This window comes from Erinaceus europaeus, chromosome 15 (genome assembly GCF_950295315.1).
Source record: "Erinaceus europaeus chromosome 15, mEriEur2.1, whole genome shotgun sequence".
Taxonomy (NCBI): domain Eukaryota; kingdom Metazoa; phylum Chordata; class Mammalia; order Eulipotyphla; family Erinaceidae; genus Erinaceus; species Erinaceus europaeus.
This window is the reverse complement of record NC_080176.1, coordinates 61,564,166-61,586,934: the sequence shown is the minus strand read 5'-3', so window position 1 is coordinate 61,586,934 and position 22,769 is coordinate 61,564,166. Positions and strand designations below refer to the sequence as shown.

At 48.4% G+C, this 22,769-nt stretch overlaps 1 protein-coding gene across 1 annotated transcript in view; it reads left to right on the top strand.

Annotated features, from left to right (window-relative positions):
- Window positions 1-22,769, top strand: part of LOXHD1 (lipoxygenase homology PLAT domains 1) — a 118,120-nt gene that overhangs the window by 11,336 nt on the left and 84,015 nt on the right. The window contains exons 3-6 of the mRNA XM_060172330.1: window positions 2,866-2,946; window positions 8,770-8,954; window positions 21,989-22,087; window positions 22,390-22,422. Coding sequence (XP_060028313.1) covers window positions 2,866-2,946; window positions 8,770-8,954; window positions 21,989-22,087; window positions 22,390-22,422 — 398 coding nt within the window. The remainder of the gene's footprint in view (window positions 1-2,865; window positions 2,947-8,769; window positions 8,955-21,988; window positions 22,088-22,389; window positions 22,423-22,769) is intronic.

The following is a 22,769-nucleotide window of genomic DNA, read 5'->3' as shown; positions in this document are numbered from 1 at the left end:
TTTCTTCAGTGTGGTGGGGGCTGAGTGTGAGCCTGGGTTATGCACAAGGAAGAGCAGTGCACTGACCCAGCGAGCTGTTTTGTCGACCACGTTTGGGTTGGCTTTTTTCAGATAGAGAAAGACAGAGACAGAGAGGGAGACACCACAGCACTGAAGCTTTCTCCAATGCAGTGAGGGCTGGGCTCAGACCTGGACCCCGTGCATGGTGGAACATGAGCTGTTTTGCAAGTACTCCTCTTTTTCTTTCTTTCTTTCTTTTTTTAAGCCCACGTAGGATTCCCAGATGACTCTTTTTACAGATTGAAACAGGGTGGGGGAGGGGAGAGAGACAGAAAGGGACAGAGAGGTCCGGAGAGGAGAGACAGCTTAGTACCATGCCAACATGCTTTCAGAGCAATAGAGGAGCACCCTTCTCCCGCCTTTCCCATCATTATGTCACTCTGAGTGCGACACACTTGTTGGAATGTTGAGCTGGGTCATTCACAGTTCACAGTCCCTTTGGTGTTATTCACTCTGGGGTCTGTGCTTACGGCCTGTTCTCAACATTATATCCAACCAGGACAGTATCAGCATCCTAGAAATATGCCCAGCTTAAGCTTTTTTTTTCTTAAAATATTTATTTATTCCCTTTTGTTGCCCTTGTTGTAATTACTGGTGTTATTGATGTCATTGTTGTTGGATAGGACAGAGAGAAATGGAGAGAGGAGGGGAAGACAGAGAGCGGGAGAGAAAGACAGACACCTGCAGACCTGCTTCACCAATTGTGAAGTGACTCCCCTGCAGGTATCCTTACACCGGTCCTTGGGCTTTGCACCACCAGTGCTTAACCCACTGCACTACCACCCGACTCCTGGCCTGCTCAAGCTTTTTCTCCACTAAACCCAGGCAACCACTGATTTATTTATTTATTTATTTATTTATTTATACCAGAGCACTGCTCAGCTTTGGCTTATGATGGTGTGGGAAATTGAACCTGGGACCTTGGAGCCTCAGCATAACCATTGTGCTATCTACCCTCATCCCTGATTTTTTTTTTAAAGTCTCTATGATTTTGCTTTCCCGAGAATGGCAAATAGTCGTAAACTTCTTTAACATTTTCTTTCAACTAAATGCATTTAATATTCTTTCACACATTTTTTTTCTTTCCATGACTGGAGAGCTTGTTTCTTTTTTCTTTTCTATTTTTATCGCCACCAGAGCTATTGCTGGAGTTTAGTGCCTGCATGACAAATCCACCACTCCCAGCAGGCATTGTTTTTTCCTTTGCTTATTTTTGATAGGACAGAGAAAAATTGAGGGGGAAGGAGAAAATAGAGAGGAAGAGAGACAGATACACCTGTAGCACTGCTTCACTGCTCATGAAGCTTCCCCTTGCAGGTGAGGTCTGGGGTTTGAACCCAGGTCCCTGCACATGGTAGCGTGTGTGCTCAGCTAGGTGTGCCACTGCGTGGCCCTGAGAGCTTCCTTCTCTGCTTTCCCCGCACTATTCTATGGCCAAGGAGGTACTGCTGCAGACCCTCCATTTCTCCTTTTGTTCATGAAACTAGAAATCTAGGGTCCTTGTAACATAGCTTTAATATTCGGCTCTTGTTAAACACTAGATGCCACTCTCTTTACTTAGCTAAGGATAGGTCAGCCCATGTTGCCTTGCCTTATCTAGAGCTCCCTTCTCAGGGGGTTCCCCACCCAAGTCTCAGGCATCCATAGCAAGTCCAGGACTCAGATCTTTCTGTCCTTCCTGTGAAACCAGAAAGCCCCATCACTTTGCATACTCTGTGTCCACAGCACCTTTTGATGTGAGAAGAGAGCTTTGCACGCTTCTACCCGATCTCACGAGCTCTGTTCTAGGGGCCTCGGATCCAGGTCTTGTGAGATACTGACCTTCAGGACTCTGTCCGGGGCAAAGTGGGTCTGTTTTCAGGATCACAGCTGAGTCTGTTGAGGCTGGAAGCCTGCTGCTGCTGCTGGAAGAGCCTGAGCCCACGGCCTTGGGGAAAAGACCGTCCCCTCCCTTTCTGTGTTGGAACAATCTAGTGGCCAGTAAACACATGGTTTTCTCTGTGGACTGTGTGCATGTGCTGAGGCCCTGGCTGTGAGCACTGACGAAGGAAGAGCTTCCTGGGGCCTGGGTTCCACTGCCTGGTGTCCCAGCCACACAAAGGACAGAGTGGACGTCCACGTGAGAGTCAGGCTTCTGCTCATGAGGCCTCGAGAGCCGCGAAGATGTGGTGAGCTGAGAACCCGGGCTGGTCTGGGTCTGCCCTGCTCACTGCAGACCACCTGGATGAGCCTGCTTCTCACAGGCCAGCAGGAGGCCGGCTGTGTCTCCCTCGCCGGCTGCCTTCCCTGGCTGCTGCTTCAGGTTGCATGTTTCACTTCTTGTTGGAGTGGCAGGACCCTGCACCCCCACCCAAGTCTGCGTCTACTGGGGCTGCCATTGTGATTCATCCCATATGAGCAAGGAGAAAGTCCGGGGGGCCCTAGACCCAAGGATGCCAACTCAGCCCTCCTTCCTCCTCCATGGTCCCAGCCCAGAGCAGCCACAGTGTCTTGGAGCAGAACTTTGCAGAGCCAGGTTCTTATCCCAACTCTGCCACCCTCTAGCAGAGATGTTTGTAGTAGACCCCACCCCACCTCCACCACCACCCCCCCCCCCCCCCGGCTGCTAAGTGACACGGCCAAGGGCTGGACGAAATGTGAGTGACAGTGTCCTTGCCCTCTGCATCCCAAACAAGGTCTGAGCAGGACCAACTGCTGCCAGGACTGGGATGGTGGAGGAAGAAGGGGGATGCCAGCCCTTGGTTCTCCTCCTGGGCCTGAGAGCCCAGCGTGAAGCCCAGCTAATGGGGCACGTGTCCATTGCAGGAGCGAGTCTGCCTTTGAGAAAGCCAATGTGGATGTGTTCCGGGTGAGGACCAACAACGTGGGCCTTATCTACAAGATCAGGTGAGAGTCCGGCCCCTGGCCCTGTGGGTGGCCATGGCTTCCTGGGGTAGGAATGTTCTGTTGTCCTGTTGTCTTTGGAGGAGCCTGTGTGCTGGCATCTTAACATTGCCCTCTGGAGAGTTACTTCTTTTAGAAAAAGATTTCATTTATTGGATAAAAACATAGAGAAATCAAGAGGGCAGAGGAGGTAGAGAGAGATACATATATAGAGAGACCTCTACAGCACTGCTTCACCACTTGGGAAGTTTCTCCTCTGCAGACTGGGACTGAGGTGTGAACCCAGGTCCCTGTGCATTGCAGCATGTGTACTCAACTAGGTGCACCACAGTCTGGTTCTTCTCCTTCTCCTTCTCCTTCTCCTTCTCCTTCTCCTTCTCCTTCTCCTTCTCCTTCTCCTTCTCCTTCTCCTTCTCCTTCTCCTTCTCCTTCTCCTTCTCCTTCTCCTTCTCCTTCTCCTCCTCCTCCTCCTCCTCCTCCTCCTCCTCCTCCTCCTCCTTCTTCTTCTTCAAAGATTTATTTATTTGCATGTGTGAGAAGGTGAAGGGGAAGGGTGGGAACAGGGACCAGAGCTTCACGTCAGCACATGCAATGCCAGGTATTGAATTTAGGACCTCATGCTTGAGAGTCTAATGCTTTACCCACTGTGCCATCTCCTTGGCTGCTAGAGATTCACTATTTTTTATGCCACTAGGGTTATTGCTGGAGCTTGGTGCCTGCACTCTCTACCCCTCGTGTGGCTATACTTTCCCTTTTTGACAGAGCAGAAAGTGAGAGGGAAGAGGGGGATAGGGAGAGAGAAAGAAAGACCTATAGCACTGCTCCAGTACTCATTAATCTTCCCCTCTGCAGTGGGGACCTGAGGCTTGAACCTGGGTCCGTGTGCATTGTAACAGGTGCACTCAACCAAGTGAGTCACTGGAAGGTTGCTTAGTGATTCACTTCTTTGGGTTTAGATAACTTGAGATATTTTCATAACTTTGGGATATAGGCCCTGAATAAGGGAGTGCTGTTCCTTAGTAGACTCTGTTGCTTAGTAGACTCTTGAGTCCAGTTCTCTCTCGTCCACATTTCCACCCCACTGCTTACTAGCTGTGGCCATTACACAGCCTTCCTCTCCAAGCTTCGGCTTCCCCTTCTGTAACAATGATGCCAAGCTATTTGAGCAACGAGGGTGCACAGTGAGGCTTCTGTGAGGGTCAGAAGGGCTAAGCAATGTCACCTGAGGCCCCTGGGCGGCAGTGTCACTCCTCTCTCTGGTAAGCTTTTTTTAAACTAGTGATTTAATAGTTATTACAAAATTGTAAGATGGTAGGAGTATAATTCCACACTACTCCAGTCACCAGAGTTCTGTGTCCCCCTCCCCTTCCAGCAGAAACTGACATAGTTCTCCCAAGGTCAGAGATGTGATTTGACACACACACACACACACACACCACATATGCATATATGTATAGATAATCTTTCTGCTCATTTTTATCCACTTCTATAATCCTGCCTTCATTCCTTTCTAAGTCACACTCGCATCTATTGCTACTTCATTTGATGGGACAGAGAGAAATTAAGAGGAGAGAGGGAGATAGAAAGGGAGAAAGACAGAGAGAGAGAGAAACCCGAAGTACTTGCTTCACCACTTGTGAAGATTCTCCCTGCAGATGGGCTCGAACCCTCATCCTCACTTGTGAAAACACATGACTTAACCCTGGCCTCCTCAGGGGAGCTTTGTGAGGGTGTTAGATGGGCATGTCTCAGCCATTCATCCTGAAAACAGCAGCCTGGTTGCTGAACCAGTTTCTGCTTTCTGCCTCAGCTCCAAAGCTCCTACTCCACTCAACTTCTAATGCAGGTGTCAGTGTCAAAGTCACCTGTGGCCTGCTGCACTCACTCAGAGCCTGGATGTAGTCAGAGCTGCCTTGCTACAGCCCTCATGTCCCAGCTCAGAGAGGCAGTGCCTGCACCAGCGACTGCAGAGGCTGTGGCCATGTGCAGGTGCTGGCACTGACTGTTTGGTGATGAGCAGAGAAGGGAAAGGGAGAATCATGCAGGGAGGTGGTCAGTGGTCCTTCTTAGGGTGGGGCTAGGTACAGGCAGGCCTCCCAGTCTGCACTGGGTTCCTTTCCCTGCCCGTGCCAGCTGGGTGTGTGCTGGGTGCTGTCTGTTAGGGTGTGACAGGGTAAGGTGTCAGGGTGCTAGGTCAGGGTGAGGTACTCGCTATAAGGTTAGGCCTTCCTGAGGGCAAGTTTTAGCAAAGAAAATGAATCTCAAAGCAGACACTCCCAAGAATGAGGGGGGATTCAGTTAGTGGGAGAAGATTTGGGAACCAGAGTGTGTAGAGTCTGGATCTGTCCCCACCCAGGATGACAGCCCTGTGTGGCCACTGAGCCCTTGAACTGTGGGCAGTCCAAACTGAGACTATGTTGGTGAAACCACACCTGTTCTAAAAATTAGTACAAGATTAAAAAAAAAGAACAAGATGAAAATTATTAGCTGTTTAATTTTTCTTTTTTAAAATTTCTTTATTGGGGGATTAATGTTTTACATTCAACTGTAAGTACAGTTGAATGTAAAACATTGTACAGTAAACATTGTACAGTAAACATGTAAAACATTCATGTACAGTTTGTACATGAATAACATTTCTCAGTTTTCTACATCACAATACAACCTCCACTAGGTCCTCTGTCATCCTTTTTGGACCTGTACTCTCCCCCCCCATCCACCCCAGAGTCTTTTACTTTGATGCAACACACCAACTCCAGTTCAGGTTCTACTTGTGTTTGCTCTTCTGATCTTGTTTTTCAACTTCTGTCTGAGAGTGAGATCATCCCATATTCATTCTTCTGTTTCTGACTTATTTAACTTAACAAGATTTGTCAAGATTCATCCAAGATGAGCTGTAAATGGTGAAGTAACCGTTTTTAATAGCTGAGTACTATTCCATTGTGTATATAGACCACAACTTGCTCAGCCACTCATCTGTTGTTGGACACCTGGGTTGCTTCCAGGTTTTGGTTATTCCAAGTTGTTCTACTAAGAACATAGGTATACACAGATCTTTTTGGATGGGTGTGTTGGGTTCCTTAGGATATATCCCCAGGAGAGGAATTGCAGGGTCATAGGGTAGGTCCATTTCTAGCCTTCTGAGAGTTCTCCAGACTGCTCTCCACAGGGGCTGGGCCAATTGACATTCCCACCAGCAGTGCAGGAAGGTTCCTTTAACCTCACAACCTCTCCAACATTTGTTGCTGCTACCGTTTCTGGTGTATGACATTCTCACAGGAGTGAAGAGGTATCTTGTTGTTGTCTTTATTTGCATTTCTCTGACAATCAAAGCCTTGGAGCATTTTTTCATGTTTGTTGGCCTTTTGGATCTCTTCTGTGGTGAATATTATATCCATGTCCTCTCCCCATTTTTGGGTGGGGTTATTTGTTTTCTTGTTGTTGAGTTTGGCAAGCTCTTTATATATTTTGGTTATTAAATTCTTGTCTGATGTATGACATGTAAAGATCTTTTCCCATTCTGTGAGGGGTCTCCCCTGAAGAATGCTTTCTTCCTCTGGTAAACCAATAATGCATATATTATTTCTTTTGAAGTCATTCCATATGTCTCTGTTGTTGTTTTTAGTATCTCTTAATCTCTTTTTGAGAGCTCTTACTTCTTTTTTAGTTGTCTCTAATTTGTCCTCGATCTTGCTAATTCTGTCTTCAGCCTCATTTATCCTATTCTCTCTCCCTTGTACTGTTTTCTGTAGTTCATCTATTTTGTTACCCTGTTCTGATACTGTTTTAGCTTGTTCAGCTAGTTGTGTTCTCAGCTCAGCTATTTCAACTTTCAGGTCTCTAATAACCTTGAGATAATTATTTTTTTTCTTCCAGAGTTTCATTTGTTGTTTCTGCATTTCTGTTGACAGTTCTTTCAAACTATTTACTCACTCCTGTGACTATTTCCTTAGCAAGCATTTGGATGTTGACCTCACTACTTCTTGGTTCAACCTTTGGGGGGCTTTTAGCTGGACTCTTTTCCTGGTTCATTTCTCCAATATTTCTTCTTGTTGGTTTAACCATTTTTTAATAGTATGTTATGTGGTCCCTCTCTCAGTACTTTTCAAATTACTGATCACTGTTGCTTAGATTGACTTGTGTCTAAGTAAGGTACTTAAAGAGTTCGCAGTTGTGGAAATTAACTGTTGTTTCAATATTATTTCAATCCTTGAGTTGGAGCACAGTGGCTATTAAAAGCCTCTTTTGTTCTTTTTCTTCCCTGTAAGCTATGGAACCCTGAGGGCTTTTAAACTATAAATAGGCTTCTTAGCTTAATCACTCACTCCTGACCAAGAGATAAAGCAGGGTGGGGGAGAGAGAGCACAGTGGTTATGAAAAGAGACTCTCACACCCCAAGGATCCAAAGCTCCAGGCTCAATTCAGCTTCTTTGCCAAGCTGAGCAGCACTTCTGGGCCCTATGAATTTCTAAACAAGTCCCATTTATAGTCTGTAGGTTCTGAGGCAATTATTCACCACGTTCTCATCAGAAGAACAATGTGGAAAGGCTTCCACCACACAGCACCCTGCTTGGCCACCAAGGTGTAGCTCTTCTCCTGAGTTTCCTGGTCAGTTCTCTGTTCCCAGATATTAGCACAGGGCCTCCCCCCTGCTGCTCCAGCCTCTGAGGGCAGTAGAAATGGAGACTCACAGTTGCATTTGGTGAGTCTTAAGGGAGTTCTCTCCTCCCTTCAGCAGTCTTTTTGTTGGTAAAGGAGATTGGAGGTAGTGCCTCAACTGGTAAACTGCCGGACTGTTACCAGCCGCTCAATCTCTCCTTAGGCTCCTCCCTGTCCACGAGCCACACGTGTTTTCACTCACTGGTGGTTTGGTGGGTTCCTGAAGTCGTTCTAGTCTTGCCTTATTGTGGTCCCAGCTGGTTTCCAGCTATTTAATTTTTCATAAACATACATTGAAATGATAAATGACCCAATGCAATGTGATGTTAAAATTAATTTGACTACCTCCATTTAAAATATGACTTTGGGGGGCTGAGTCATACATAGCAAAGCCACTAAATCCCACATTATCATGTGCAAGGACCCAGGTTCAAAAACCCTGGTTCCCACAAGCAGATATATATATATTTATTTATGAGAAAGAGAGATTGTATTCATTGTGCAAGCAATCCAGCACAATCCAATACAATCCAGCAATAATCTTGGTGGCAATAAAATAACAAATAAAAGTAAAATGTGCCTTCAGGCTGGTGAAATAGCTCTCTTGGATAGTACACACTGCTTGTCTGTGTGCATTCAAGTCTGACCCCTGTCCCCAGTGCATGAAGGAAGAAGCTAAAATGACATCGTGATATGAATCTGCAGTTCTTTTTGAGACTTCTGTGTGAGAACAACCACTCGAAGGCCACAGGGGCCCTGGGTGAGGGGACCAGGAGATTAGTGGGGGTCTGGGTGTCAGGGAGGAAGAGGCCTCCTGGCCACTTTGGGGACCCTGTAGGCAGAGTCCCCTTGCAGGCAAAGCAGTTCATTAATAAGCATATCCATCTCACAAGATATCCCCATTTTAAAATTATTTATAGGATGGAGACAGAGAGAAAGAGAGACAGAGACACCTGCAGGTGGGGCTCACTGCTTATGAAGTTTCACTGCTTATGAAGTTTTGCTCTTTGTAACACATGCACTCACCCAGGTGTTTCACTGCCTGGCCCTGAGATGTCCTCCTTTCACAGAGGAGGTTTGGGTGCAATAATAGTCCGAAAGGACAGAAACGCTGGGGTGCTCTAGCATGGAGGACGTCACCTTCATGCACTCCTGCTCCTGCCCCAGGATCGAGCATGACAACACAGGCTTGAACGCCAGCTGGTACCTGGACCGTGTGATCGTGACGGACATGAAGCGGCCGCACCTGCGCTACTACTTCAACTGCAACAACTGGCTGAGCAAGGTGGAGGGTGACCGCCAGTGGTGCCGTGACCTTCTGGCCAGCTTCAGCCCCATGGATGTGCCCAGAGGTCAGTGATGGCAGCTGGTGTTGTGGGGCTGGGATCCCCAGAGCCACCTGCCCCGGCTACCCCTCCAGGTCTTCTTGTTGCTTCGGGGAAGTGGGGCGGCCCAGGTACCTGTGTTTTCAAATCTCTACCAAATGGGCATGTAGCAAGAGCCTCATCTGAGTGCAAAGACAGCTTTCCTGGTCTTCCTCTCCCCCACCTGCCTTCTGATGCCCAAAAAGGTGAGCTGTGAAAGCACTAAAAAATAAAAGAAAAAGCAAACTCATCAAGGAGGGCAAACTACAGCCAGGCATGCTGAGTTTCAGCAGCTGCAACTCCCAGAATTCCATCTTGCTGTCTCTGACTCATCCTTCTCTCCCCTCCACTCCCCTACCTATTCCCTTTCCTCCTCTTTTCTCCTGCCCTCCCCTTTCTCCACCAGGGTTATCACTGGAGCTTGGTGCCTGTATAATGAGTCCACTGCTCCCAGTGGCCATTTTTTTAAATTTAATGTCATTATGATGGAGGCAATGAGAAACAGGCAGAGAGGGAGGAGATAGGGAGAAAGAGAGAGAGAGAGAGAGAGAGAGGGATCTGCTGCTGGTGAAACCCCCAGGTTACCAGGACTTGTACCAGGTCCTAGTGCATGGTAATGTGCACTTTACTGGCTGCCCCACCTTCAGTTCGTTAGCGAAGCTGCTTATGGTAACAGTTTCTCTGTTTCTCTGGATTTCTAAATCAGATGGAAGGCATGTGGGTAAAGATTCTCATGGGCAAGCCCAGATTACTCTAGAAAGAACCTGTTGGCTCTTGGACCCACCACCTGTATGTAAAATGACTCCTTTTTCTTTTCTCTGCCAACCTAGATAGGGCCATTTAAGTTCTAGCTGGACAGATAAGGAGGCTTTCCAATGTCCTCTCTCTGGCAAAGCTGTAGCTTTTGAATTTACTGCTCATATGTAGTGTGAGTATGTGAGTGTGTATGTGTGAGAGTTTCTTTGAGTGAGTGTGTGTGTGAGAGTGTGAGTGTGTGTGTATGTGTGTGTGTGTGTGAATGTGTGTGGATATGTGTTTGTCTATGTGTGTGTGTGAGAGAGAGAGTGTGTGTATGTCTGAGCCCCTTCTTCATCCTTTTTATTGGTGTTTCATAGATCCCCTGTTAGGCCAGGGGTGGGCACATCACATATGACCCAAATAATCATTCGTTTTGACCTGTTAAGAGAACCACAGGTTGGGGAATTGGGCGGTAGCACAGTGGGTTAAGCGCAGGTGGTGCAAAGTGCAAGGACCGGCCTAAAGATCCCTGTTTGAGCCCCGGTCCCCCACCTGCAGGGGAGTCACTTCACAAATGGTGAAGCAGGTCTGCAGGTGTCTATCTTTCTCTCCCTCTCTTTGTCTTCCCCTCCTCTCTCCATTTCTGTCTGTCCTATCCAACGACGACATCAGTAACAACAACAACTACAACAATAAAACAACAAGGGCAACAAAAGGAACTCAGTAAATAAATATTTAAAAAAGAGAGAGAGAGAGAGAGAAACACAGGTAGGACTCTAGATGCAATGAATCTAGGAGCTTTCCCCCCTAGCATCATTACATATTGGTTTTTCAGTTGATACTATTGTATGGTAAAATGATAGTACTCAAAAGAGCATGGTAATGGACACTTGGGTCAGTGGAACAGCATCAAAAGCCTAGAAATGAGCCCACACTATATAGCCACCAAATATATGATAAAGGGGCCAAAACCATTCAGTGGGTAAAGAAGGCCTCTTTGACAGATGGTGCAGGAAAAATTGGACAGAAACTAGATTATCACCTAACACCACAAACCACAGTAAGATCAAAATGGATCAAGGATCTAGATATTATACCAGAAACTCTAAAATTTATAGAAGAAAATATCAGTGAAACTTCACAGGACCTTCACATTAAAGATTTGGAGACTCAATCCCCTGGACATAGGAGATGAAAACAAAAGAAAATAAATGGAACAAGAAAGCCTCTACAGGGCGGGTGGGGGTAGACAGCATAATGGTTATGCAAAAACACTCCCATGCCTGAGGCTCCAAAGTCTCAGGTTCAGTCCCTCACACCACCATAAGCCAGAGCTGAACAGGGCACTAGTAGCTTCTACACATCAAAAGCAAACTACACAAGGATAACCAGGCAGCTGAGTAAATGGGAGAAGATATTTGCATATCACACATCAGACAAGCGACTGATATCAAACATCTATACAGAGTTGATACAGTTCTATAAAAGTAGCAAAAAAATAACCCAATAAAAAAAGTGGGCCAAAGAACTAAATAGGCAGTTTTCTAAAGAAGAGATACATATGGCCCACAGACACATGAAGAAATGCTCCACTTCACTCATCATTGGAGAAATGCAAATTCAAACTATACTGAGATACCGTCTCACACCTGAGAGAAGGGCTTTCATCAACAAACCAGGAAATGGCAGGTGTTGGAGAGATTGTAGAGCAAAGGGAACTCTGCTTCACTGTTGGTGGGAGTGCAAACTGGTGAGGCCCCTTTGGAAGAGTGTATGGAGAGTCCTTAAATAAATAAAAATGGAATTACCTTATGACCCAGCAATACCACTCTTAGCCGAGAATATCAAGGCTGATGCATAGACCTGAGTTCTCCTGCTTCACCCCCACATGAGATGTCCCAGTCCTGGCTGGCTTCCCCACACCTTAGTGAGTGGTCCAGGTAGACATCATCTCTCCTGGCTGAGCACCTCAGACAGATGTGCAGGGAGTCAGCAAGCACCTTCTTGCTTCTCTCCCTCTGACCGTGGGTGTCAGGGGTCCTAGCACCTTCTCGCACCCGTGACAGGCTGGTGAACACTTTCTCAGCCAGTTTGCATTAATTATCCCCTGAGAATTCAGCCTCAGTTGTGTAGCTTGTGCCCGAGCTGAGCACTTTTCCCTCCCACTCTCTGCCTCTTGGCACTCTCCTACTTCCTTCCTGGAGAGTTTCTTTCACTCTGTTTGGTGATTCACCCTCTTGCAACCTAGAAACTAGAAGAACAGAGGAGCTGCAATAACACACCCACATGGTGGCAGCCCCTGGGCAAAACCTATTCACCATCTCCCAGGCCTCCAGCCTAAGCATCACTGTGATCAGCAGGTACCGTCGATAAAGCCTTTCTGAGCTGGTTGGAGAGACTGGGTCTGAGGAAGGGGCATGCTCATTCACCCAAGATGCTCACAGTCTCACAGGGATACAGCTGGGCAAAGTACACAGTCTATGGAGGATGCAGGGCGCCATGGTTCTGACCTATCTCAAGTCATATAGACCCAACAGAGCCACCTACTAACTATGTGACCTAGGGCTGAAGCCTGAGGCTTTGTGTGCACACCATACACCCCATTTAAAAATCCACAGCACCACGCTTTGCTTTGCATTTTCTCTTTCTGTCCTTGTTTCTTAAGTTCCGCTTATGAGTGAGATCATTCAGTGTTTATCCTTCTCATTCTGGCTGAGCTTGCTTAACATGACCCCTTTGAGTTCCTCCCAAGATGAGGTGAAGGAGAGGACTTCATCATTCTTTTACTTATTGTTTTTTTAAAGTTTTATTTATTTATTTATTTATTTATTTATTTATGGGATAGAGACAGAAATAAAAGGGAAGAGGAGGTAGAGAAAGAGACACCTGCCGCCCATCTTCACCACTTGTGAAGCCTTCCTCCTGCAGTAGGGACAGACATCATCATTTTTACAGCTGAGAAGTATTCCTTTATGTGCTGCATCGAAGCGAAAGATTCTGGGGAAGAAGGAGGGAAGAAGATGGGGGACAGGTTATGTGGCCCAGGTGCAGGATGGTGGAAAAGGACCTAAGTTGGGGGTAAGAATATTTTGCAGACACCTATTACTGGGAAACGAGAAATTAAACCCATACGGCAACAGCTGGACTGTAACCCACTAAGCCCTCAGGAAAGAAAAAAGTACAAGAGTGAAAGAAAGTAATGTAGGAAACCCATAGCACCCTAGGAGGCAGGGCTTACTGTTACCCAAACTTGCCTCCAACAGCCAGCCCCTCAGCGTCCTTGCAGCGTAGTGTGAAGCTGGCTGCAGCCCTATGTGCTAAATCTACAGAGAAGACGAGATGCTCCTTAGAACAGGCATGTGTGGGGCACAGTGGGCACATCTGGTTGAATGCACATGTTACCATGCTGAGTTCAGGCCCCCAGCCCCACCTCCCCTACTTGTGGGAGGTGCTTCAGGAGCAGTTAAGCAGGCCTGCAGGTGTCTCTCTCTCCATTTCTCCTTCTCTAGTACCTCATCCCTGCTCAATTTCGCTCTGTGCTATCAAATTAAATAAGCAAGAAAATATAGAGGAAAAGTGGCCACTGGGAGTGGATTCATAGTACAGGCACTGAGACCCAGCAATTAATCTGGTGACAATAATCACAATAAAAGGAGAGGCGTTTGGAATGCTCTTAAGGTTCCTTGCAGTGCTGGCTTCCCCAGGTCCTCCACCAGGTAAGCACCACTCCATCTCTGTTGCCAGGCTCCAGGAGCCTGCTGCCCACTGGTCTGCTCTCTTCCTTGGATGCTATCATTCTGGTGTGACAGTCATGAGAAGGGTGCCCAGATGTACTTGGCAGGCATGCGACAGAGTTGCATGGGCTGAAATGCAGGGCTGCCTGCCCCTTTCCAGTCCCACAGAGCTCAGGACATACCACGAGGCCAAAGGGGATTGAGGGAACAGTCCGCAGGATGGGGACATGCCTGTTAGACCAGGCAGGATGGGACAGCATGGCCTCCGTGTGAATTGGAGCGACCCAATGCGTTGTGAAGGAACGTGGTGGGGTACTGTCACATGTTGTGTGACTCGGGCAAGGCTCGTGCAGGGCAGATCCTGCCTGGCCTTCTTGCTGCTGATGCAGGATGTCACATCCTGCCTTCTGGCCAAGTGACTGTCCCCAGCACAGTGCCATCCCACCAGCCCGCCCACCCCCAAAACATGGCGATAGTCACGTGGCTTAAATGAGTACTGAGCCCACATCACGTTGCTTGGAGAGAGTGCTGCCAACTTGGCAGTGAGACAGGGCTCTGCAGCCAAGAGCTGAGTCCCCGCCGGTCTGGGGACTGTCAGAATCTAGCACCACAGCTCACCGTGCTGCCAACAGACCCCAGCCTTTGGACCTGCTGGGAGCCCCTGGCTGCAGGGTGGGACCCTCTTCCTGGGCTTCTCCTAAGGAGTGCCTAGACTTCCTCAGTGGGCTGATAGCAAACGTGGGCTGCAGCCAGCTCTGTGCTGTCCTCCAAAAGGGCCAAGCTGCTGGCTGACAGAGGGAAGAGAGCCCCAGGAAGAAGCAGTGGCTTCAGGGAGAACAAGGCTGTGGGGAAAGATGAACAGTGCTTTCTGTTCTGTTCTTTTAAGTGATTATTTCAAATAGACAGAAATCGAGAAGGAAGGGGGAAATACAGGGGAGAGAGAGACATGAGCACTACTAAAACTTCCTCCTGCGGGTGGCAACTCCAGGCTTGAACCCTGATCCTTGTGTGTGGCAACTGTGAGCCACCACTCTGCCCATGATGGTATAGGCAGGGGACCCAGTGACAGTGGCAGTGTGTCCCTCCAGCACAACTGCTGTCTTCACCCCAACTGCTTTTTTCCTGGTGACTGGGCTGCACTTGCTTTGTGGTCCCTGCCATGCTGCACAATGGCCATTGCCCTGCTCCAGCTGTGCAGGTGCAGGCCCAGGCTGGGCACGGTGCCCAGGGTGCATCTGAGGAAGAGGCGGGCCAGAAAGGGGGCGTGTGGCTAGTGCACTAGGGCAGACAGCATGGAGCCGCCAGAGAGCCTCGTGGTGCAGAGACAAAGGCACAATGACAGCAGCTGGGCTATGGGTGCCGCACCCTCACCATGAGAGCTCCACCAGGTCAGCCAGCAGCCCGGAGACTCCCAGATCCTGAGTGACTCCGTTCCCTCGGTGTCTGGGACACATGAGCGCCTTGAGGTGTCAAGTCACTGTGGGTGTGGGAGGGCCTCTTCCTGGGTGAACTGGGCAGAGGCAGGACTGAGGGGTCTTTCCTGAAGATAGCTCATCTGGTGAAGCATGCGCCTTGTCAAGCCCTGGCACCACTCGGGAGAGCCACTGCAGGGTTGGGGAGCTCTGGTGCTGTAGGGCCTCTCTCTTCCCTCTCTCTCTGGGGCAAGGCAACCTGGGAGTGGGCTGAAAGAACGACAGTGAGGTTCCTGGTGCCATGGAGGGGTGGGAGGAGGAAGAAAATGAGGACAAGAAGAGAAGAGGGGCTGAGTGATGACCCACCTGGCAAAGCACACACTACCAAGTGCAGGGAACTGGTCCCCACCTGCGGGAGGCAGCCAGGGAAGGGGGCATGGGAGCTTCACAAGTGGTAAAGCAGGGCTGCAGGCCTCTCTTTCTCTCTTCATCTCCTCTTTGCCTCTCAATTTCTCTCTGTCTCTATCAACAAAAAGAAAGGAAAAAGAAATGGCCACCAGGAGCAGTGGATTCATTGTGCAGGCATTGAGCCCCAGAGAAAACCCTGGTAGCAAAAGAAAGAAGAAGGAGGAGGAGGAGGAGGAGGAGGAGGAGGAGGAGGAGGGGAGGGGGAGGGGAGGGGGAGGAGGAGAAGGAGAAGAAGGAAAAGAAAAAGAAAAAGGGAAAGGAGAGGGAAAGAGAGGAGAGGAAAGAAGAGGGGAGACGAGGGGAGAGGAAGGGAGGGGAAGGGAAGTGAAGCATTTGCTTGACTCCTGTCATCAGGAATACCACCCAGCTCAGTGTCCATGGGGCAGGGGACCTGGAGTACCAGTTTCTGTGGGCTGAGTCTCCTCCAGGGTCTCTCCTTGGAGCTGTGTCCTGCCACTGTGTGAGCTGCCTGTGCCAGACAGAGCAGGGGAGGCTGTGGGGGCGGCTGGCGCACCAGGCAGGAGGCAGCTGGGCCGCCAGTGCCTCCTTTTCTGGAAGCCCACGTAGGCAGCTTCCAGCTGGCCTGCGGGGGGCAGGCTTCCTGTCTGGAAGCAGCCTTGTGCCTCTGCTATGCGGGCTGCAGAGGGAAAAGGGTGAGGCAAGACCCTGTCTCCCTTGGGCAGGGCCAGAAGGACCCAGGCAGCCCTGTGCCTTGGGGCCAAGACTGTCCCACCCACAGGGGTCCGGCTCAGTTTTGTCCAGTTTTGCAGGACACCAAGGGATCAGCTTAGTCTCTGGACTGTCTCTCTGACTGCTTCTTCTTTTCTCCCTTCTTTCCTCCTTCTTTCCCTCCCTCCCTCCCTGCACTCCTTCCTTCCTTCTTTCCTCCCTCCCTTCCTTCCTTCCTTCCTTCCTTCTTCCTATCCTTTCTTTCCCTGTATTTTCTCTCCTTTTCTTTCCTCTTCTCTTCTCTTCTCTTCTTTTTTTTCAACCAGAGCACAGCTAAGCTCTGTTTCTGGGGATTTGGTGCGTCTGGCACAAAGGCCCTACTGTATAACCACTGTGCTACCTCCCTAAATAATTCCATCTAAAATATATTTATCCATTGCGCCACCTCCCAGACCACATTTAAAATATATTTATTTATTTATTTATTTATTTATTCATTTATTAATGCAAGAAAGGAGAGGAGAGAGATAACTACTGCATCACTCAGGCACATGTGTTGCTGGGGATGAAACTCAGGACCTCATGCTGAGAGTCCATTGCTTTATCCACTGCGTCACCTCCCAGGCTGCCCTGCTTGCAAGCTGCTCAGATCACAGCTGAAATTAGTCTGGCTTCTCTGAGTTGACCATTAGTGGAAAGAACCTGCTACCAGAAAGGGCAGGTCGAACACTGCACAAGTGAGGCCATGCAGATGCCTTCCTCCTCACAGAGGCTGCTGAATTTGCAGCCTATTATGACCACTGTCCAGCAGAGGGCAGCATAGTGTCTCCAGCAAGGGATCCAGCCTCCAGATTTGCAGAGGCCTGGATGGGTGAGTGAACAGGTCTGGGTGATTTTTTTAAAAATATTTTAATACATTTTTAAAAATTTATTTAAGAAAGGAGACATTAACAAAATCATAGGATGGGGGATACAACTCCCCACAATTCCCGCCACCCAATCTCCATATCCCATCCCCTCTCCAATAGCTTTCCCATTCTCTATCCCTCTGGGAGCATGGACCCAGGGTCGTTGTGGGTTGCAGAAGGTGGAAGGTCTGGCTTCTGTAATTGCTTCCCCACTGACCATGGGCGTTGACTGGTCCATACTCCCAGTCTGCCTCTCTCTTTCCCTAGTAGGGTGGGTAACTGGGGAAGCGGAGCTCCAGGACACATTGGTGGGGTCTTCAGTCCAGGGAAGCCTGGCCGGCATCCTGATGGCATCTGGAACCTGGTGGCTGAAAAGAGAGTTAACATATGAAGCCAAACAAATTGTTGAAGAATCATGGACCCAAAGGTTGGAATAGTGGAGATGAAGTGTTGGGGAGTACTACTGCAAACAATGTTCCTTGTGGGTAAACCAGGGTCTAACCCCAGAGCTGCTTGGGGCAACACTTCCCATGTCTTACTGTAGGCCCTATCTCTCCCATGCTCAGCAAGACGACGGCCCCTGGGGCTGGCCTACCTTCCAGCTTGACCTTTCTGCCCTTTGCTGAGTCAAGTGATGCACTGAGGATATGATGCTCAAGCTTGCAAACCAGTGCTGTCATCTTCCCCTTTTAGGAAGCCCCAACCTGGGTCTCTCCTTTCTATATTCTTCATGATGGCTTCCCCATCCAGTGTTTTATTGGATGTCATTAAACAGAGTGGCAGAGTGGGAGAGAAAGAGCAGACAGGGAGGAAAGGAGGAGGCAGCCAGCAGTGTTCCGGCATCCATCCCCCTGGAGTGCCTTCATGCTGTGCCTGGGGTCCTCGTGAGGTGCTGGGATAGAACCCAAGGCCTCAGGCAAGGGGATTCACCTGCTCAGAGATGAAGCAGGGCTGCAGGTGTCTTTCTTTCTCTCTACCTCCTCTGTCCCTCTCATTTTCTGTCTCTATCCAAAATAAATAAAAACATTTAAAAAGGCTACTTTAAAAAAAGTTAAAGGTTGTGGACTAAAATCTATGGTTTTGGGAGACTGGGCAGTGTTGCACCTGGCAGAGAGCACACTGCTGGGGTTTTGTTGTTTTCTTTTCTGTTTGTTAGTTTACAGATGTTATTAGGGGATGTGGGGACACTGCTCACACTGTGATCAACAATATGTCTTGCCCAGTCACCCTCAAAGTGACTCCTGACAGTTTTCACTCAGAGAGCATAGTGTCTAACTTCCTCAGTCTCACTGCTATTGGGACCCAGCCTTTGAGCCCCTACCTTTGGGCCCCAATGTTTGGGCCCCTGCTTCTGGGCCCCAGTCTTTGGGCCCAGCCTTTGGGCCTAATATTTGAGCCCTAGCCTTTGAACCCCAGCCTTTGGGCCCCTGGACTGTCTGTGTCCAGTTTCTTCTGAAGGCTCTGACTGTCCTGTCCAGAGGGTCTTTGTGGTAAAGCAGGAGTGGACCTGCTAGGACCTTCAGCTGGGAATACATTTTAGAAGGTTTTTTTTCCCTCTCACTTGATGGTCTCCCCCAGTGAGGTTGAGGAAGTTAGACACTGTGCTCTCTGGGTGAGAGCTATCCGGAGGTCAGAGACTAATCTTTGAGAGTAGCTGGGTGGGAAATACCACTGATCATGGTAAGAGCTGTCCCTGAAGCACCTACTAATAACATCTGTAAACTAACAAACAGGAAACCACAACCAAACCCTACAAGTCTGGGTGAGGTGTTGAGGGGTTGAACCCTTGTCTCCTTGGTATAGTGTGAAGTGATACAATCTCTGTTCAGTATAGTCAACATGGAGCTGATTTATGACTCAGCAATTGCACTTCCTGCTGCATATGCAAAAACAAACCCCAAAACAACCAGGTATAAAAATTGCTCCAAGAATCCCTCAGAAGCTGCGATATTCTGCACCATGTGGGCCCACTCTCAGCTCCACAAAAAGTCAAACACGGTCACACCAGATTCTGTAGGAAGAGAAAGGTCCTCATTGCAGTTTAAAGGCAACGGAGGCAAGAATCCTGCTTAACACCTACTGTTCCTTTGTTTTTGCTAAAAATGGTTTTGTGTTTGTTAGTGGTAGAAAGAGAGAAGATGAGGAGAGAGGAGGGGAGGGGAGAAGAGGCTAGGGTAGGAGAAGAAGGGAGAGGAGGTGAGGAAAGAAAGGAAGGGAGAAGAGAGGGGAGGGGGGAAGAGGAGAGGAGGGAAAGAAGAGGAGAGGGGAAGGGAGGGGTAAAGAGACTGGGAAAGGAGCAGAAGGGAGGGGAGGGGAGGGGAGGGGAGGGGAGGGGAGGGGAGGGGAAGCCGAGCAGCACTTAGGCACATGCTGTCTTGGTAGCAAACCTGGGACTTGATGGTTGTAAGGACAACACTCAAGGGCTGAACCACCTCCTGGCTGCCTGTTCCTCTGCTTAGGGACCTTCTTACAGTGGGAGGAGGGATGGGAACCAGGAGGTGATTTCAGGGAGAGGAGGACCTGTTCTTCCAGGATGTGGCCTTCTCCATCCTGGTGGACTTTGTGTGCATTTCCTGCTGACGGTCGGTCACAGGTTCTAACTCTGCTTTTTGGAGGAAGCGGTGGGAGTGGGGATTTCTGACTGTTACCCCTTTATTTGCAAATTAAGGTTTAACACATTCACCATTTCTTAATTAAAAATAAAGAGCCTGTGAGAGCCAGGCGGTGGTGCAGCGGGTTAAGCGCACATGGCGCAAAGCATAAGGACCGGCCTAAGGATCCTGGCTTGAGCCCCAGTCTCCCAACCTGCAGGGGGTTTACTTCACAGGCGGTGAAGCAGGTCTGCAGGTGTCTATCTTTCTCTCCCCCTCTCTGTCTTCCCCTCCTCTCTCCATTTCTCTCTGTCTTATCCAACAGCGACAGCAATAACAACAACAAAAATAACAGCAACAATGATGATAAACAACAAGGGCAACAAAAGGGGGGAAAAATGGGATTTAAAATAAATTAAAAAAATAAAGAGCCAGTCTCAGCAAACAGAAGGCTGAAAGTGACAGTCTTTTGCTTAAACTATTTCATCAGTTTCCACTCTGGGCACCCTGTCCTTTGGGGTCAAAGTTTCAGTTTCTGGGGGTCAGGACTGGCTCTTGAAATTGGGATTTTTTAAAAATTTCCCCAACTTTAGTGCTTTGTTTTGAACAACTTCCTTGGAACTTCGCTTTCAGAAAATCCATTATTTTTTCTTTCTCCCTCTCTCTCTCTTTCTTTCTTCCTTCCTTCCTTCCTTTCTTTTTTTCCCTCTTTTTTTCTGCCCCTAGGGTTATTGCTGGGGCTTGGTGCCTGCACTGCAAATCCATTGCTCCTGGAGGCCATTTTTTCCTATTTTTGTTGCCCTTGTTGTTGTTATTGTTGGATAGGATAGAGAAAAATCAAGAAAGGAGGGAAAGACAGAGAGGAGAGAAAGATAGACACCTGAAAACCTGCTTTACCACTTGTGAAGTGGAAACCCGCCTTCAAGTGGGGAGCTGGGGACTCGAACCAGGATCCTGATGCCAGCCCTTGTGCTTTGCGCCATGTGTGCTTAACCCTCTGCGCTACTACCTAGACTCCTTCTTTCTTTTTTTGAAGCTTTTTTTCCCCTTTTTTGTTGGATAGGACAAGGAGAAGTTGAGAAGGGAAGGGGAGATAGAGAGGGAGAGAGAAAGAGAGATACCTGCAGCTCTGCTTCACTGTTTGTGAACTTACAAAGTGTTCTTGCTGTAGGTAGGGAGTGGGGGCTCGAACCCTGGTCCTTGTGCAAGTCCTCCCACATGTACACCACGTACACTTAACCAGGTGTGCCACTGCCTGGCTCCCTGTTAATTTCTCATTCCAATATATTTGGTGCCCAGCACCATACTAGAGGCTTATGGTAAGAGAAGAAGCCTTTCTGCTAGCCCTCTTTTATGTTCTTGAGGAATTTAGAAGCCTCAACTTCAGGACATAACCAATGTGCAAGGCAGGAGAGGGTGAAACTTGTAAATCATGGATGCAGAGAAGACAGCCTGAGTGCAGAGAAGAAAGACCTCTAGAGATTGGCCATCAGGGAGGGCTTCAGGGAAGAGGTGGAACAAGGGACTGGGCCAAGGGATCTCAACTCAAACAATTTCATTTTTTGTCAGATTCACAAACTGGGCACAAGACACCTGAACAAAGGTTTCCACCACACAGAAATGAAAATCTGTTGCTGGGAGGGGGCAGGGGATAGTCACCTCAGTTCTTGGAATTGTTGGCACCCCAAAAATCTAGAGGAGTTTTCTTTCCTGAACACACAATAACCCCAACCATTTACCCCCCCAAAAGGAAAGAAAGTGAGAGAGAGAGAGAGAGAGAGAGAGAGAGAGAGACACTGTGGTCCAGTTTCCTTTGATCCCCTGTGAGATCGCTGTCAAGGCTGAGGTAGTGGGGTTACAGAGAAGGCTGCTAGTACCCCGAGCAAAGATACCTCAGTGGATACAGGCCTTTAACAAGACGACCCAACACATACCTTTGCTAGCTACAGAGGGGCCTCAGGCTTCCTTAGTCATTATAGCCTTGACAATTTGTATAGAAATTTGAGTTTTCCCAGTGAATTTTTGCATTGTGCTGATGTGTGGGGGACATGTTATGGGAAGTAAATTAGATGCAGGGAGCTGTGAGAGGCCTGTCAGAATCCAGGAGAGAAATGCTGGTACAGGGCATAGGGCAGGAACTTGGACTGGGGCTGAGACAATATGCTAGTGGACAAAAGTAGATGCCCCCATACCCCACCCCCACCTCCAATTTTAGCAACAACCACTGAATTTTCCTTCACTCTCTCCAGCTTCACTGAGACCTAACTGACACATAGCACTGTACCAGTTTGAAGCGTACACTATGTTGACTCCATACTCTTAAATACTAGTGATGGCCAACTGGAGCCAGTGTCAGGTGTTTTGCTCTCTTGCTGTTACTGAAACTAATGGTGACCGCTCTCCACTGAAGGGGGATATGGGTGGTGTGATAGCTACTTTGGTGGACTCTGTTCTCTCCTTAGGACCCCAGTGAGCTGACATTGTCTCTGTCCTTGTTCCCAGGTAACAAATACGAGGTTAAGGTGTACACCGGAGATGTCATTGGTGCAGGGACGGATGCTGATGTCTTCATCAACATCTTTGGAGAGTATGGAGACACAGGTAATGGATGGAAAGCCCCTTGTTCATGAGTTGTCTCTTTGGTGTCTTCTTTGCCACTCTCAGGACACATGAAGGCAGCTCCAGTCTTCTCTGGCCTGGGCACCCACCTTCTCCTTTTGCTGTGACCGTCCCTGGATAGAAGGGGTATCTTGTGATGTGGATGTGTGTGGTATGTCTTCAGAATAGGTATGCTTGGTTTGGGGACTGATTCAAAATTAAAAATATTGTATCCTGGCCTATGAATAAATCTAAGCCGTGTCTCTAAGGGAACTCGTTCTCATCTACCCGCTTTATCTTCCCAGGCTCCATGCCCGTCTCAAGTGGTATTTTGGGATGTGAGTGGGCATGGCCTAATTCAATGCAGTGGTTTGGAGCAGACCAGAATGTGGCCAGAGGACAAAAATAGATGTCACCTCAGGTGGGGCTGGGACAAAGGGCACAGACACAGCTGCAGGTGTTGGCAGGTCATGAGGTCGGGAGAATTGTGACAGGTGGTTCTCTCTTGCTTCCGCCAATTTAATGGAATTCCATAGAAGCCAGAAAAAAATACAGTGGCATGAGAATTTTGAACACAATGTATCAAAGGATCAAAAATGAATTACTGGGTTCATAAGAATAAAGGAGAAATCTCTAGGTGCCAATAATGAAAGGGAATTCAAATCCAAAAAAAACAACAAACACC